General features: G+C 35.0%; 1 protein-coding gene across 1 annotated transcript in view; it reads right to left on the reverse strand.

Annotated features, from left to right (window-relative positions):
- LOC121419968 (adhesion G protein-coupled receptor B1-like) overlaps positions 1–17,629 on the reverse strand; it is a 40,449-nt gene that overhangs the window by 14,666 nt on the left and 8,154 nt on the right. The window contains exons 2-3 of the mRNA XM_041614476.1: positions 8,260–8,390; positions 1,822–1,931 (exon numbers count right to left, since the gene is read on the reverse strand). Coding sequence (XP_041470410.1) covers positions 1,822–1,931; positions 8,260–8,310 — 161 coding nt within the window. The 5' untranslated portion in view covers positions 8,311–8,390. The remainder of the gene's footprint in view (positions 1–1,821; positions 1,932–8,259; positions 8,391–17,629) is intronic.

Below are 17,629 nucleotides of genomic sequence, written 5' to 3' on the forward strand. Positions count from 1 at the left end.
GCTAATCACAGTCACGATTGCAATAACAATCATTACAATGATGATTCAAGATCCACGTGTGAAAAAGGTCCAAGCTGATATGATTTGGGATGGTTATTTCAGGAAACACCAAATTGGGTGTTCAACGTGTGGGTTTGTGAGTTAGCATACGACGAAGATAAAAGTAAAGGAATTGTTCAACCGTTCTATGTAATATTTATAAAGTGACGGTAAACAAATTAAAAATGCACTGACTTTGTTGACAACAACAAAGGAGAAAAAGAAGAGAAGGGGAGGATAGGGGCGAGAAAGATAGGGGGATTTAAATTTTTCTCAAAAAGCTCTTATTCACTTGAATATTTTTTCGGAGATTATAAGCTTTAATGCAATTTAACTTTGGAAATTGCCAATTATGTGCATGAGATGAATTGATATAGACATGAATAAAATTTATGACAATGAGACTTGGTAAAAAGTAGAATTTATTGTCGATAACTGAAATTAGCAATTTGCAAGGGCATCTGTGGGTGATAAATAAATAGCTTAGAATATCCTGAAGGAAGAGTAGAATTGCGTTGTTTCTACTGCCATGTGACCCATACACATGCACCTTCACCCACACACACTCACACCCGCCCTCGCCCACTCACTCACGCACACCTAAACATACACAGCAAAAACTGTGTTGTTAACCGGTGTACATAGAGGACCAAACCAGTTATTTTACACCGGTGTTAAATTGGTGGTGTTAGTTTTACACCTATAGGTGTTATTACAACACCTTTTGTTGCATTTACACTCTTTGGTGTTACGTTTAATCTCTAGGGTGTAATTTTAACACCTCAGGGTGTGGTCCTCTGTTAACACCAATTGGTGTCAGTTTTAACACCGCAGTTTTTACAGTGTACATGCTCATATTCACACAGATCTTCACAAACACCCACAGCCATATCACACACACATAACCTCACGCACACTCTGTCATACACAAACACATCTCATCTACCATGCACACACACACCCACACTCAACCTCTAACATTTCTTGTACAATCCGCTACACTGTAAAAACTGTGTGGTGTTAAAACTGACACCAGTTGGTGTTAATAGAGGACCACACCCTGAGGTGTTAAAACTACACCCTAGAGATTGAACATAATACCAAAGAGTGTAAATATAACAACCAAAGGTGTTGTAATAACACCTATGGGTGTAAAAACTAACACCACAAATTTAACACCGGTGTAAAACAACTGGTGTGGTCCTCTATGTACACTGGTTAACACCACAGTTTTTGCTGTGTACCAAAGGACACGATTAATCCTTTTCATATACTGTAACTAAAAAAAGAAAAAAAAGAAAGAAGACGTTGCCTACAACGTGGAACAGTCTGACAGACAGTAACAACTACTTTGAACTTTGGTATTTTATCCATTTCACATCGCGGTTTATAATCCTGACAGCTGATATTAAGGAATGGAAAACCTCAGGAACCACTAATCAATCCCTCGACGGTCATTACGAACATATTACAATAAAATTCATGAGATTTCTGTCTCCTTTTGTAGCAATATCTTACAAAAATCATGAATTGATGAGGGAATGGGAAGTAAAGTGTTCATTTTCCTTCACACCAATTGACAGTATACAATTGGCAGTGGAATATTAAGCGACATTTCATTTCGCTCACTGTTTCCTTTCGATTACTTTTTCTTCCGTTTTTTTTCTAATTCAGCTATTAAATTTCAAACATTCGCATGTGTCGAAACTTCTAACCCATGTATAATGTTCATCATGGGCGCATTGTCACACGTGATTTAATACAAGTGGCATATTTTCTCACCTATTTGCATAAATTAGCATAATAAGCGTTGAGAATATGAGGATGATGGAGATGATGAGAGCCGCAGTTACTTCAGGTGGAAGGGAATCCGTCGTTATTGGAGTAACCGTCTGTATGAAATAAAAAAAAACATTATAGACAAGTGAACGATTAGAAAAATGAGAAATGCAGTAGTGTTAAAAAAAACTAGTGACCCCCACCAGAAAATGAACATACCTAAATATCAAGTCCACCCCAAATTAGAGTTGATTTTAATCAATAGAGAACAATTAAAGAAGCATAACTCTGAAAATTTCATCAAAATCGTACGTAAAATAAGAGAGTTATGACAATTTAAAGTTTCGCTTATTTTTTTTTACAAAATAATTATATGCATAACTAGGTGACTTGGAGATATATAATATATATATATATAATATATATATATAATATATATATATATATATATATATATATATATATATATATATATATATATATATATATATATGGAGTGGTTCAGGAATTACCTAATAAACCGTAAACAGTTTGTCAACATAAACGAACAAAATTCTTCTCCACTAAAGGTTAATTGGGGTGTTCCTCAAGGCAGCATACTGGGCCCACTTTTATTTTCGATCTATATAAATGACATTCACAATTCTTCGACAATGTTATCTTATATTCTTTTTGCAGATGATTCAAATGTACTTTATTCTCATCCTAATCCCGATGTTTTAGTCAATATATTGAACATTGAACTGGAGAAGCTAGTACAATGGATAAGATCTAATAAATTGTCAATCAATGTAAAAAAAACGAAATGTATGCTTTTCAGCAATTCTTTAGATAAATTACCATACGATATTAAATTGGACAACGCCGACATTGAAGTGGTCACTACAACAAAATTTTTAGGTCTGATAGTAGACAACAATTTATCTTGGAAAACACACATTGATTTTATATGCCGTACAATATCACGCAATATTGGTGTTATAAATAAGGTCAAGTTTTTTCTTCCAACTTCCTCCCTAAAAATGCTTTATTCAACATTAATTTTACCCTATCTAAACTACGGGATAATTGTCTGGGGAAATACACATACATCATATCTAGAACGAATATTACTTTTACAGAAAAAGGCATTGCGCGTTATTTTTAATATGTCCTGGAGATCCCACACAGACCAATTGTTTATTGACAATAAAATCTTAAAAGTAAAAACATTATATCAATATAACTTGGGTCAATTTATGTATCAATTAAATAATAATATGCTACCATCAATCTTTGATTCTTCATTTAATAAAAACAAAACTATTCATAAATATCCTACACGTCAATCCGAGGAATTTCATTTTCCTCTACCCCGGACAATTCTTGCCAAATCCATCTTCACTTTCGAAGGCCCTCGACTTTGGGGCACTCTTGATAATACTATCAAAGATTCCCCAAGCCTAAATTCTTTTAAATTTAAGTTGAAAAAGTTTCTCCAAGATACTCGTTAGTTTTTTTAACTCTTCATCACTCATACATTATACTTTTCATACATATACTCAGCACTACGAGCTGTATAATATGATATTTTTCGTTTTCCTGTTCCGTAAATTCGCTGTGAGTGTTGGGGCAAGAATCTGGAGACCACTGATCTTGCTATTTTCTCTCATTTCTATTTCTTTCTTTTTATTCTTTTAAACTATTCATTCAGATAGTTTTACGTTCAAATTTCTACCATGTTGTGTTTGTGTTTTGTTTATATTCTTCATACGTATGTTATAGGAGGCTGCATCCTACAAGCTTCGCTTTTTAGCAGCCTCCTCCGTTTCCGACCTGTTATCTTGAGTATTATACATAATAAGTTTCTTTGTTTTATTGATTATAATTATATCAAGATGTATGTAACAAAACTATTGTAAATGTAAATGATTGTTGGAAATGGAAAAAATAAATGAAATGAAATGAAATGAAATATACTGAACTGGAAATAACACAGTGCCGCCGCAGTGTGTGCCACAATGTGTTCACACTGTGGAACTCAATGTGAAATCCCCTCCACGCTGTTTATATTTGAGCATTTGAACAGTGTGAATCACAAGTGTGAATAACAAGAGTTATGATTGATCCAATCAATCGTAACTCTATTGAAATCCATCAGTGTCATAATTCTTTTCTACAGAAAATTTGCAAAATATCCATTGTAAACAAAGGAGATCACACAAACCTGTCAAGAAATCAATGAATTTATGGATATACATGTACAATCATATCTAGAATTTTTTTTTTGAACAAACATTCATTTTATATGTTGACTTTGCTCGCTTTCCATAGTTACGATTGATCCGAACAATCGCAACTCTTTGTAAGACGGGCCCCAGGTGTCGCCAGTGTCAAAATACTTTCAAACTGTTGAATTAGAGCATTCTAACTGTGTGAATCACATATTCGCAGAGTCGACCATGTGAACACGCTGTGAACAGTCACACTGTCAAGGTGTCCACACTTTGAAAATATCTTCAAACTGTTGAATTTGAGCATTTTAACAGTGTGAATAATATTTTTCACATAGTCGACCATGGGAACACACTGTGAACAGTCACACTGTCAAGGTGTCCACAGTGTGAAAATATCTTCACTGTGGAATTTGAACATTTTAACCTGATGTCAATATTTTTCGCAGTCAACTATGTGAACACACTGTGATTACATTGTGTGGCACTGTGTTTATCCCTGCAGGGCATGAGCATCATATATCTAATAGAGATCAACAATTTAATAACCATTAATTTAATGTATTGATGGCCTGATATCTAATATAATGTTCGGTCCCTTATATTTACCATAGCGCCTTTAAATGCGATACATTAGGCCCGGTTCCCTAATTTGTTTTGCTCGATATACATGAACAGTATACATGTATTTAGTCGCTGTATACTTAGATAATAAACTTATAAAAGTATGTGTCGCTTTTTCGGACATTGCATCGTAAACTGCAGATTATTAGTGATCAATAAACAATCAATAAAACCAACATTTATCACAAGCTTGTCGTTTTAAATATCTGCACTGGCTTCCAGTTCGCCAACGAATATCTTTCAAGATTTTGTTAATCGTATACAAGGCACTAGTGGCCAAGCCCCCAGTTATATTTCTAAGCTTTTACAAAGGAAAGTTCATAGACACTCTCACAACCTGCGTAGTTCTAATGATAATTTGCTCCTTCATATCCCCACTCATAATACAAAGATAACTTTGGGAGATCGTGCTTTTGCCTGTGCAGCCCCAAAATTATGGAATGGTTTACCGTATGTAATAAGATCCTGTCCATCAGTAGAAACGTTCAAACTTAAATTTAAAACCTATCTGTTCAAATAATTCCCATAAATTTCTTTACCCCCTTTTCTAATTTTGTTCTCAAGCACTTCACCAGTCTTAATTGCAGCGCAGTAGAATATATGCACATAATTTCTGCGCTGAATAAATCAATATATATTTATTTATATATTTCATTCAAATTTATTTTCATTTTATATTTGTTCTTCTTCGCCCTTTTCCTACTTTGCATCATAAACAGCAGATTATTGATAATAACAACACCAATAAAACCAACATTATTCGCAAGCTTGTTATGAATTCATTTCCATGTCATTTTATTTTTGTTCTTCATTTGTCTGTCTTCGTATTTTAATAATTATTTATTATCTATTATGTAGATGTGTTGCGCGCGAGTGGATAAATCTGTGGAATATGAATCACGAGGTCCTGGTTTCGAGTTTATCTTCATTTGCCATTGTCCACCTAAGTGTAGTAAATGGGTACCCGGTAGGAAGAAATTCCTCGAATGCTTGAACGCAACGGCAGCCATGTGAAAGCCAGTTGGGAGAATAGTTTTCGGGACTGACGTGGCTAACCTTGGTAAATATGACGTTAGTATTTATCATTTATTTATTTTTTTCTTCGTTCAATGATTTAATTATGTCTTCAAGATTTATTTTCATTGTTTGATCCATTATTGTTGTTGTTATTGGTAATTGCTCACACCTTTAAAGGTCAATTCCACCCCAGAAAATGTTGATTTGAATAAACAGGGAAAAATCAAACAAACATAATGCTGAAAATTTCATCAAAATTGGATGTAAAATAAGAAATATAAGACATTTTAAAGTTTCGCTTATTTTTCCACAAAATAGTGCATATGCACAACTCAGTGACATGCAAATGGGACGGAAAATGATGTCCCTCACTCACTCACAATTTCTTTCGGTTTTTATTGTTTGAATTATACAATGATTAACTTTTTACAGATTTGACAATAGGGACCAACTTGACTGAACCATATAGTATTAAACAATGTTAATTCCACATGTTCGGGGAGGAATCAATCATTGTTTCCCTTGACAATGAGGAGAAAATTGGAATATTTCATATAATCAATTACAAATAAAATAGTGAGTGGATGACGTCATCAGTCTCCCCATTTGCATATCGACTAGGATGTGCATATAACTGTTTTGTGAAATTAAGTGAAACTTTAAAATGTCATAACTTTCTTATTTTACATCCAATTATGATAAATATTTACAGTGTCATGCTTGTTGGATTTTTCTCTTTTTATTCATATCAACATTTTCTGGCGTGGACTTGTTCTTTAACAGTGGGGGTGAAATGGCAATTCGATAATTAATTTGGTTTATTACATTGCCACTTGAACCTGCAGAAAATGATATTCCACTGGGAAATTTCCAATATACATTATCCATTAGATTGCTTCAATCTGTTATACTGGGGGCATAGAATATAATATGCACTGCCATATCATTCATATCATTAGCCCAGGTAAACTTTTATCGGTTCATAATAATGATATATATCCCGATCCGTATCCATATCGCCCACTCACTCTGTAATCTTCAAAATGACTTCGCAACGATCTGTGGGTCCATTGAGCATACTGTAATGTAATGCACTTAATCGACGAATTTCCATGGTGATTTTATTTTTTATCAATTGGAGTTGATTTTATCACCTCCGAAAACGGTGTTCATGTCTAATGTTTATTTTGGGAAACCGATTTGTCTTTGTATCATTGAGGAAATTATATCTTTGTTTAAATATATTTGTCAGTATGCTTATACTTTTTCCATCTGCCATTGTGCCATAATATGCATGGATTAGTCTTCGGATTACACTTCGGACTAGTCTTCGGACTTTGGATTAGTCTTCGGATTTGGATTAGTCTTTGGATTAGTCTTTGGTCTTCGGACTTTGAAACAGAGGGTCGTGGGCTCGAATCCCAGCCATGGCGTAATTTCCTTCAGCAAGAAACTGATCCACAATGTGCTGCACTCAACCCAGGTGAGGTAAATGGGTACCGGTAGGAAGTAATTCCTTAAGAAGCTGTGTGCGCCTAGCTTAGCCGGGTAATATAGGAGCGCCTTGAGCACCTAACAAGGTGGATATGTGCGCAATATAAATATCCTATATTATTATATTATTATTATTATAACCAATTCAACGTTGAAGGAGTGTGCGCTTTTGCTGTTCATTGCACGTTGTGTTTTCCAATCAAAATATGTATGCAAAAAGCTTTTTGCTGGTAAAATGTAAGCGTATAGATTCGTGGTAATAAACTATATAATTTATTTTCATATTCATTTTTATGTAATCAGGATGGCCTCATCAGCTAACAAACTGCTGTCCTTGAGGGCCGTGAGATAAAAATCATTATGTACAATATTTACAAAGAATGAATACATAAATCAAGATGGCATACACTACAAAAACAGATATATAAGAAACAAATCCTGCTGCATTATTGTACAGCGCTGACTCTATTCTAATAAGGCAAATGCTAGGCGCTGCCTATTATAAGTTAGTGTAATCATTATCAGAATTATTATCAAATAAACGTAATAAAAATGATGATGATGCACTCTTAAAACAAATCAGTAAAATTAACTAGACCAGTAGTCAGCTGTGAGCGACTGATATGGCAATCACTGATATTCACATTTCTAACATATATTCTAGTCAGAAATATTTCATTTCTAGTACAATATGACCAGAAAATGGTCAAATATGACTAGAATAACAGTTGCACCCAGATGACCCTATTAACTAGTCATTTTTCACTGATTTGTTTTGAGATTGTGATGATGATGATGATGATAATTATAATAATGATAAACAGCTCTTGTATATCGCATATCACATTATGATTATGCGCTTCCAAAGGACTTAATGGATATTATTACTCCGGCTTAAGCTTGGCACCCACGCATTTCAAGGAGTTCCAACCAGGTGCCCATTTAGTATTTACCTCACCTGGGTCGAGTGTAGCACAATGTGGATAAACCTCTTGCTGAAGGAAGCTACACCATGGCTGGGATTTGAACCCACTACCCACTGTTTCAAAGTCTAGAGACTAATCTCCAACGCTAATACCGATTTCAGACTTACCATAGGTGACGTAACAGTTGCTGACATATTTGTGTCTGTTGATATAATCATTTGTGTCTGTTGATATAATCATATCAGTGAACGTAGGCTCTATGAAGGCCCAGGAATGTTCGCTTCATCCCATAGATTACCTGTTGGAAACAAATGAAAAAATGAAAATAAAATAAAAACGATATTGAAGAGCTGGTCACGCGTAAATCTAAAATCACTAGTGACACACATGAAAAAAGGTGCTAATTTAGCCATGTTATCGCTGACGGTGCATGGGTAGTGACTGCACTACGAGTGCCGATTTTCTAGTATAAATTTGAACTAGAAAATCAACACTCGTAGTGCAGTTACTATTCAAGCACCATAAGTGCTAAATTAGCACTTCATTTTTTCCTGTGTGTAAAAATGTCTGGTGTGGGTTTGAATACATATGTACATACAAATATCCCCCAAATGCAAAATAACCATTCTTGTCCCTAACAGGGGACAATGGGACAATATTTATTTCCAGGTGTGCGACAACCCCCCCCCCCAAAAAAAGAAATAAGTAAATAAATAAAATAAATCTTCGGGGTGCTGAAGTTATGATGAAAAAATATATATGATATCAAAAGAAAAAAAATATATTGGTGTTCTTTTTTCGATTAGATTCAGTGCGCAAAAATATTACTCTCTCCCACATACACTTCTCGAAGACAAACGCATGTAAATTGTTACAAATTTCGTCATCTTTAAAGTATTATTACCGCCTTTTTAACTTGAAAATCACTCTTTATTTTGTTCAGTCGCCTCATTCTGTTGATTCCTATCAGTGGCTTACAGATAGGGGAAGGCTTGTGGGGTTCTTACCCCCCCCCATAACAAAAACTGTGGTGTTAACCGGTGCACGTAAAGGATCACAATAGTTATTTTTTTACATCGGCGTTAAATTGACAGTGTGAGTTTAACAGCTATATTGTTACTCTTTGGTGTTATTTCCTATCTAGGGTGTAACTTTAACACCTCATGGCGTGGTCCTCTATTTAAACTAACTGGTGTCAGTTTAGCACCATAGTTTTTACAGTGCCTCAAATTCTTTACGACCAGGAAGAGAGAAAGGTGAAATATAAAATTATTTTCGGAATATCATGTCGTAATCTATCGCACAATTTGGTTTCTACGAAAAATGTCGAAATTTTTGCTCGCTTCGCTTGCCCGCAAATTTTTTTTTTTCAACTAACCTTTACGCGAGACGCCCTATCTAGCCCCTTCATATTTCTATGCTAGTTACGCCACCGATTCCTATTATCAAAACCTGAATGTAAGTGCTAACACCCTACATGTCGAATGCTGTACGGCAACTGGAACGCTAATACCTATTTTTACGATCGAGAGGGTAGTGTAGTATCAAGCTCTGATAATTATGCGTTAATAATGAGCACGGATGATCAGAGGGATCGATCTTGCGGAACCACGGTTATATATTTTATGTGAGTTAATTTCCTTTAAAAAATCGCATGATCAAACAGTTAATCACTAGTAAAAATCCAGACCGGACCCGAAAATAAAATTAACAAATTATATACCAATCGAAAGCTTATAAGCTACTGAATACAGCAAGGAATGCTTTATGCATTTTCACCGCTTCCCCGCTGAGTATTTTGCTTAAGAATATTGCAATTATCGGGCTTCGAACCCCGCTTAGAAAATAGGATTTATTGTGCTTTTCACCTGCCCCGAGACCGTGACGTCACGTTGTGTAAGAAGCGTCGTGATTCCATAGGTTTGTACACAGAAAAACTGGGAGTTTTTGTTTTGCTTTCCAGATAACGCATTTCATTTTCTTCACTCCTATCACAGAGGGATATCACATATATTTTTTCCCACAAGCTTGAATTTATGAAATCTACAGTTTGAACTATTTTTTGCCATATTTTTTCCTGCTTATTTGGCGCAGATTTCAATTATATGTGCATTTAGATTATGTATAACATCTTTTCCTGACATACCAATTTAGGCCCAATAAGAGCCATACAAAGAAATCACAAAACAAGGTAGTGAAAGTTGTAGGTTTACAACAATTTGAACAGTGAATAATTTTGAGTGCCATTTTCATCTGAAAGCGAAAAAAAAAATGGATTCATAGCATTAAAATGGAAGAAAATACCTAATGCTTTTGTACACAAACCTATGGAATCACAACCCTCCAGACACAACGTGCATCATCATTTCCAGGCGACGTTGGGGTGCTCAATCGAAGCGTACCTTGGAGGAGCAGTTTCTTTGATTTTTATTTAATATTTTTAATTATTGGAAGGAGATATATGTAATATTTTTTGGTATATTTGTATTGTATGAATCATTACCTTTATTTTGGTATGCGATTGTTTTTATAACGGTCAGGGTCTTTAATAATACAGAAGGTATCCAATACCGGGATTACCGCTTTGTTTTATTGCTTACTTTTAGTTATTCATAAAAACAAAGAACAGGATAATATAGTTTAGGATTTTGTGCATTACAAGAGCTACCATTTCTGCCTATTAACAGGAATTGAATAAAATTGTGAGGTTCCGAAGGATAATTCCGATATTTTAAGAATTCTAGATTTTTCCGGGATACTTAGGGATTCCATAAACATGATAAATAGCGTCTACACTGGCAAAATATCAAAAGTTTGATATTGTTTTCATCTTAACTGGTATATTCTTTCACTCTGTTTTGCTCGCTCCGTTCGCTTGCTAAATTATGTTTGAAATTAAACATATTAATTATATTAAGTAAGGGCATTAGCATACTTGAAGAATATGTGAAATACATATTTATAAACTTAATCGTATCCAAGATGAATATTTTCACGATACACTTGGAAATTCGAGCTTTCACTGTCCTTGTTTTTTATTTCTTTTTTTAAAGCAATTCCTTTTGAAAAGTGAAAGTACGTGTAAGTGTAGAACGTGGGATGATGTTCAGAAAACAATTTTTTTCTTTTCTTTTTCTTTAAATTTTATTTGTATTTTGGCTTTGTCATAATGAAATTGTTCACTCTAAAAAATGAAGTGCTAATTTAGCTCTTAAAGAGCGTGTATAGTGACTGCACTTCGGAGTGCTGATTTGTCTAGTACAAATTTGAACTAGACAAATCAGCACTCGGAAGTGCAGTCACTATACACGCTCTTTAAGAGCTAAATTAGCACTTCATTTTTTAGAGTGTTCCATTGAGAACAGTGCTAATGAAAACAATGTCCTTACCTACAATGAAACAGACTTTCCAACCACTTTTTATTGGTAATATCTCTCGCCGCAGTTCATTTAAAGTAGAAGTTGTTTATTGGTAACTGAATATTCCATGCAATTTGTCGCTTGCGGGCAATATAATGATTATATCCCCGGGGAATTAATAGAATATGAGCCCGGATCAATACCATGATTTGGAGGATACGAAGGCAAAGAACAGCACGGCTGGATAACCTTGCTGTCTCATTGTAATATATATTATAATATCCGACATAATAATAGGCATGCATGCTTGCTAATCAGACGAAATGAAATATAATTCTGAGCTCGGTACTTTGTAACACGCCGTGGTGATGGGCATTTTCCAAAGCTTGATGTCAAAATAAAATTTCTAAAAATGGACGCGTTGCTGTAATATTGAGTTTCGGAGTGATGTCCATGCTGCTAAACATTTTACCTTTCATACACTACTTCATTGTCACTCATTCTGCATTTTTTCCGGGTATCACACCTTTTAAATGTATATACGCATTTCATTAACATTGCGAAGTCAATTTTTAATCCTTTTTTTTTAATGTACAATCATATAGGTCTGATTTTCTTTGGTTAAAACCATAATTGTCTCGCAGCATATTGCCAGAACTAAATGCGAGTAACACACTTCGAGTTACACTACTTTTCAAATTTAACGTGATACCCGAGCATAACGAATATTAAAAACTGGCGATATTTATATATAAATTTATTTTGGTAACCCCATAGACTATGTTTTTTTTTTTGCTCGGTGTAAAAATGGCAGAGGTAAAAATGGCAAAGGTAAAAATGGCAGAGGTAAAAATGGCAGAGGTAAAAATGGCAGAAGTAAAAATGGCAAAGGTAAAAATGGCAGAGGTAAAAATGGCAGAGGTAAAAATGGCAGAGGTAAAAATGGCAGAGGTTTTCCTTCTTCAATTTTGTTCCCGGCCGAGTCATAAAGTCAGACTTATAAAAATGGGAACTTCTGCCTTCTTGCTTGGCGCTCAGCATTTAGACTGGAGAAGGGTAATGATAACATATAATTGATGATGATTGATTGATAACGAATTTATTCATTCCAAAATTTTAACAGAGTTACAAAGTAAAGCAAAATATAATATAACACTTTGAAATGAAAAAGGAACCTTTTGGAAAGCAAAGCTTGTTATCGAAGGTTTCCTTCAATAAATAAGACATATTCATGCAAAAAAAAACAATATATATCTATATATAATATACAAATAATATATCGTTCTTATTGAAGTACAAAATATATCTAATATACAAGTCATCATACCTTTCTTGTAAAAAATATATGTAAATCCTTGTTAAATATGTATATTTTTTTACATATTCTCCCAAGTAAAAGATAAACAAGGCTGGATTATATTACAAGATGTGAAGAAAAGTGAAAAGGACACACAAGACAAAACGTTATGTTATGCAGGGCCCGCTGAAAGAGCAGTGTTATGATTGAAGTGGCAACCCTGGGTAAATAAAACGTTATTATTATTATTATTATCATCATTGAACAAAACAACATGCGACGAAGCCCTATAGGCAGATAGGCGAAAAGTCGTAATAGTGTTTTGTCATCTTTTTTTTTTTTTTTTTTACATTTTACTGTTCTCAGTTCTATATCTTGAGTACAGATCAGTTATAGTGCACTGCAAAAACTCCGGTGTTGATTTAAAACCAGCCCGGAATCTATATATGTCTACACCAGAGAAGTGTTGAGACAACACCAGTTTGGAATCAAACCGATGCTGTTTTAATACTAAATGGTGGTGTGTAAACACCTTCCGTGTGTTAGACCAAAACGAAACTGGTTTAGTTTAACACTTCTATAGTGTAGACATATATAGATTCCGGGCTGGTGTTAAATCAACACCGGAGTTTTTGCAGTGTTAGAGAATTATGCGATGAAGTGTGAATTTCTTAGAAAATTTAAAACGTTTTTATCTGCATTTCACTTTGTCATTAGACACATGATCCCATGCATGGAATACAATAACAGAGTTCACGAAGGGCCCCGTCACAGAAAACTTAACTTAAAAAAGAAAAATGTGTCCAGCTTGGGGAATAAAGGATCAGTCCTTCATTCCACGTTTCGTATTCAATAATCTTCTGACGTTTCCCCCCATTATGCGAACCCCTTCGAATTCCTCCAATGAGACTTTGAAAAGGTCACGAGTTCCCGTTTTGGACATGCGCACACGCAAGCACAATGTTCGCCGCCATCACGAAGACACTGCGTGGGCACGTGTATAACATCAAACTGTTTCCAAACGAATCGAAAATTGGAGGCAAATATAGAATAATTTAACTTGATTGCATGTGCCTGGGATAGAGGAATATACTTGATTGGTTTTAGGGGGTTGTTCCCACGTGGAATAAACACTTGCAGACAGTTCATATTTAACCAGGTAGAGGTGGAGGACTAAAGAAATTGATAATTATGTCCGCGGGAAAAGGTTATAGAGTAAAGCGGACTCAGTACTGCAAGAGAATCGAATACAGCAAAATCCCTTTTCTTGTTTACATAATTATGGCGTAAATAATATCATTCGATTGTTTTTAATAATGGGATCGGTTTAAAGTGATGGTCGCGGCTGAGAATATTCATATTTAAATAAACGGAGAGCAAAATGCTGAAAATTTCATCAAAATCTGATAACAAATAAGGAAGTGATTGAATGTTTAATTAAGCATTATTTTGTAAAACTAGATATAATATGCGCATCATCACGAATATTCATTACTTTGCAGTAAGATTGATTAAGGCTAAATATTGCAAATTTTCACAATTTGTTAACCACAAATGAAGTAAAATTACTTTTCCCTACTAGCTGTTGCGTAATGAGCCTAAAGATATACGAAGGAGGTCTGACGTAGAGCACGGGTATTCTAGAAATCTGTGAACGAGCGAGGAAACATTTAACATTTTTAGATACAAATTGTAATTTCATTTTGTGATAGATTTAAGTATTCGCAAAAATACAAATTTTCCTTCGTTTTCTGTTCATGCCTGAGAGGACGGGGGGGGGGGGGGGGGGGGGGGGTCCATTGTGCCGTCCAAGCCCCCCCCCCCCATCATTATGACAGACCAGGCAAGTTTTTAGGCAAAGATGTACCCGATTCATGGTAATGTTTTAAATGATATTGAAACATCAATTATAACAAATACTAACAATAATAAAGATAATATTAATTATTTTAATTATAATAATTACGCATTACTATTTTGCAAAATATCATCTAATCCGATTTTGATAGAAATTGCAGTCTCATGGCCGTTTGGGTGCTTTCTCTCTCTCTCTCTCTTTCTTGCTCAAAACAACTTCTTGTTGACCTTTAATGGACACCACACATTTCTCAATTTGATTGTAGTACAGAATCGCCGCTATAAGAAGATGAGGGCGAGTGATAGCGGCCGATAATGCAACGTCAATCGAATTAGGGTATGTGCCGTACGTACCATTCCTGGTCCCCGCCGAGGTGTATGCAATCATTGTCTATTGTGATAGTAATTACATTTGTAGATTTGGTGGCGCGTCCAGGGCCGTTGTCATGGTTACATAGTGTACATCGTGTGAACTATCTCTGTTTTTAAACGGCAACCGATTTTCATTTTTTTTTAAATTCTACAATAAACTCGGGTTTCTGGTCATTTTTTGCATATTGTTGGATGCTAGTCTTATTTCATCTCACTTCTTTTTTTTCTTTCAATTCACCCTACTTACGTTGAATACAATTTATTGTTGGTTGATAAAAGTTGGCTTTATAATTTGATTTTTTTCTATTAACTATGAGTATTTTAGATAAGATAAAAAAACAACTTCATTTTAATCGTCGATGTTTACTGACAATCATTTTAAATCTGACAGGCTTATACCTTGTAACCTATTATAGCTGCTTATGTTTATCCCTTTTTAATGGAAATTAAATCATAAAATGAAAATTAAAGTAAATGAATGCATGATTCAAAATTTTCAAATCGTTTTCAACAAAATACAATCAGGAAAATCCAGGGTTATTTAAAATGAATTAACTAAGTCAATGCAAGAAATAAGAGTGCGTCATCTTTACACTTGAAATGACTAAATAGCAATACGTGAATACACAAATATGACACTGAAAATGAAATTATACTTTGTAAAAATGGGGGAGGCGCTTAAAAGCAAAAGCTTGTATTTTATTTCAATTATTTCTATTAGTTAGCAAGAGGGACGTGGGTGAAAGGAAATATTGTTTTAACAATACAAAAGCCACATACCTTAGTCTGTTTCAGAAATACACTTGGGGTAAACGAATGCATAGAAACAGACATATAGGTAAAAGGGGGGGGGGGGGGGGGGGGGATGAGGAAATGACACCAAGGGTTTTGGTTTGGTTTGGTTTTATTTACAGTATAAAAATCACAATAAAATACATTGCACAAGATATGATATTAAATATATAAACATGCACATAAAAATATACGGATGGATCACTCTATTCAGAGCCATTGATATAATGGCTCTGTTCTTCCTAGAGGTCCATAATAGTCCAAACCTTTCGCATTTACTACGGGGAAACTTTCTACAACGCAACAATTCCTTTGAAAATGCAAGTCAAATCACCATGGACAGTTGAGCGGATTTTGTCAAAGGTTGGTGGACTGTGACAGCATCGAAATATCTTGATTCTGGACAACGACATGTTTGTAATTGTTCGTGTAGTGTATTTCTTCGGATGATCTGCTGTCCCAGTCCACCAACTTGTGACAAAAGCCTTTCCTCTCTCCAATTTGACTTTAATTGGATTTCCAAAGGAATCGATGCGTTGTAGAGAGTTTCCCGGTGCTAAATGCCAAAACTACCAATAAAGTAAATATTTTTTTCAACGGGGCCCAGTTGCATTTGTAGTGGTAATGGACGGGGAGAAAGGTAAAAAGGAAGGAGATCACAAAGATCAATACAGGGATAGAAGGAAAAGAAAGGTGACGCAACGTGCAGGAAATGGGGGAGGGGATACACGAGTTAGGTCTGACCCCGGGGTCTGACAACCTTGGCAGTACAGAGGCCCAAAATAAAATATGACGCCTGACAACAGACGGCCCTTATCAGAAGTCTCTTCACCACGCTCGCCAGAGGTGGTAGCGCTGAGGACGATGTAACGATAGTTCTATTTATGTCACGATCGCCAATTACATCAGATTTAATGACCATATCGGCTAATACTAATTGCCGTTGCGTCATCGGGGGTTCGTCATTGCACATAATGCTGAATAAAAAAAATACAGAAAAACATTTTTATTGTGTATAATATTTATTATTCATTATTGTGGATAATTTTACGTGCTCTTTCTTGCCTGAACCCCCCCCCCCCCCGCTCATTTGGATTTTATTTAAAAAAGAAGCTTTTCACTACAAAACGAAGGTCAAATCGTTCCCGAGAAATTCGGAAAGGAAAAAAGCAAGGCTTTCAACTATATAATGGACCTTAAATTGGTCCCGAGACAATGAAAATCACAAAAAGGGTTTCATTACAAAAGAAGGTCTTGTTTGTTACATTTTTTTTATTCATTTTTACTCAACTTCCAGAATACCTGGGGGTGCTGCCTGTGAAAATCAGCACCCCAAGCATCCCAAGGCCATGTTCACATGCCGATTTGACAATGATAAATTTCCAAGGAGTTTTCCTCTCTTCTTTCCCACACTGCATGAGCTCATTTGTACATTCCCATCAATGTTTGAAATACACACAAACATGTAGTCCAAAAATAGCCACGGTCGTACAAGAGTAGGCTATTCATTAAGGGTCAAGTCCACCCCAGAAAAATGTTGATTTGAATAAATAGAGAAAAATCAAACTAGCATAACGCTGAAAATTTCATCAAAATCGGATGTAGAATAAGAAAGTTATGGCATTTTAAAGTTTCCCTTATTTTTCACAAAACAGTGACATGCACAACTCAGTGACATGCAGATGATTCGGTGAATGATGTCCACCACTCACCATTTCTTTTGTTTTTTATTGTTTGAATTATACAATATTTCATTTCTTACACATTTGGCGATAAGGACCAACTTGACTGAACCATATAGTATTAAGCAATGCTAATTCCACATGTTCAGGGAGGAATTAATTGTTGTTTCACTTGACA

The sequence above is a fragment of the Lytechinus variegatus genome, chromosome 8 (genome assembly GCF_018143015.1).
Source record: "Lytechinus variegatus isolate NC3 chromosome 8, Lvar_3.0, whole genome shotgun sequence".
Taxonomy (NCBI): domain Eukaryota; kingdom Metazoa; phylum Echinodermata; class Echinoidea; order Temnopleuroida; family Toxopneustidae; genus Lytechinus; species Lytechinus variegatus.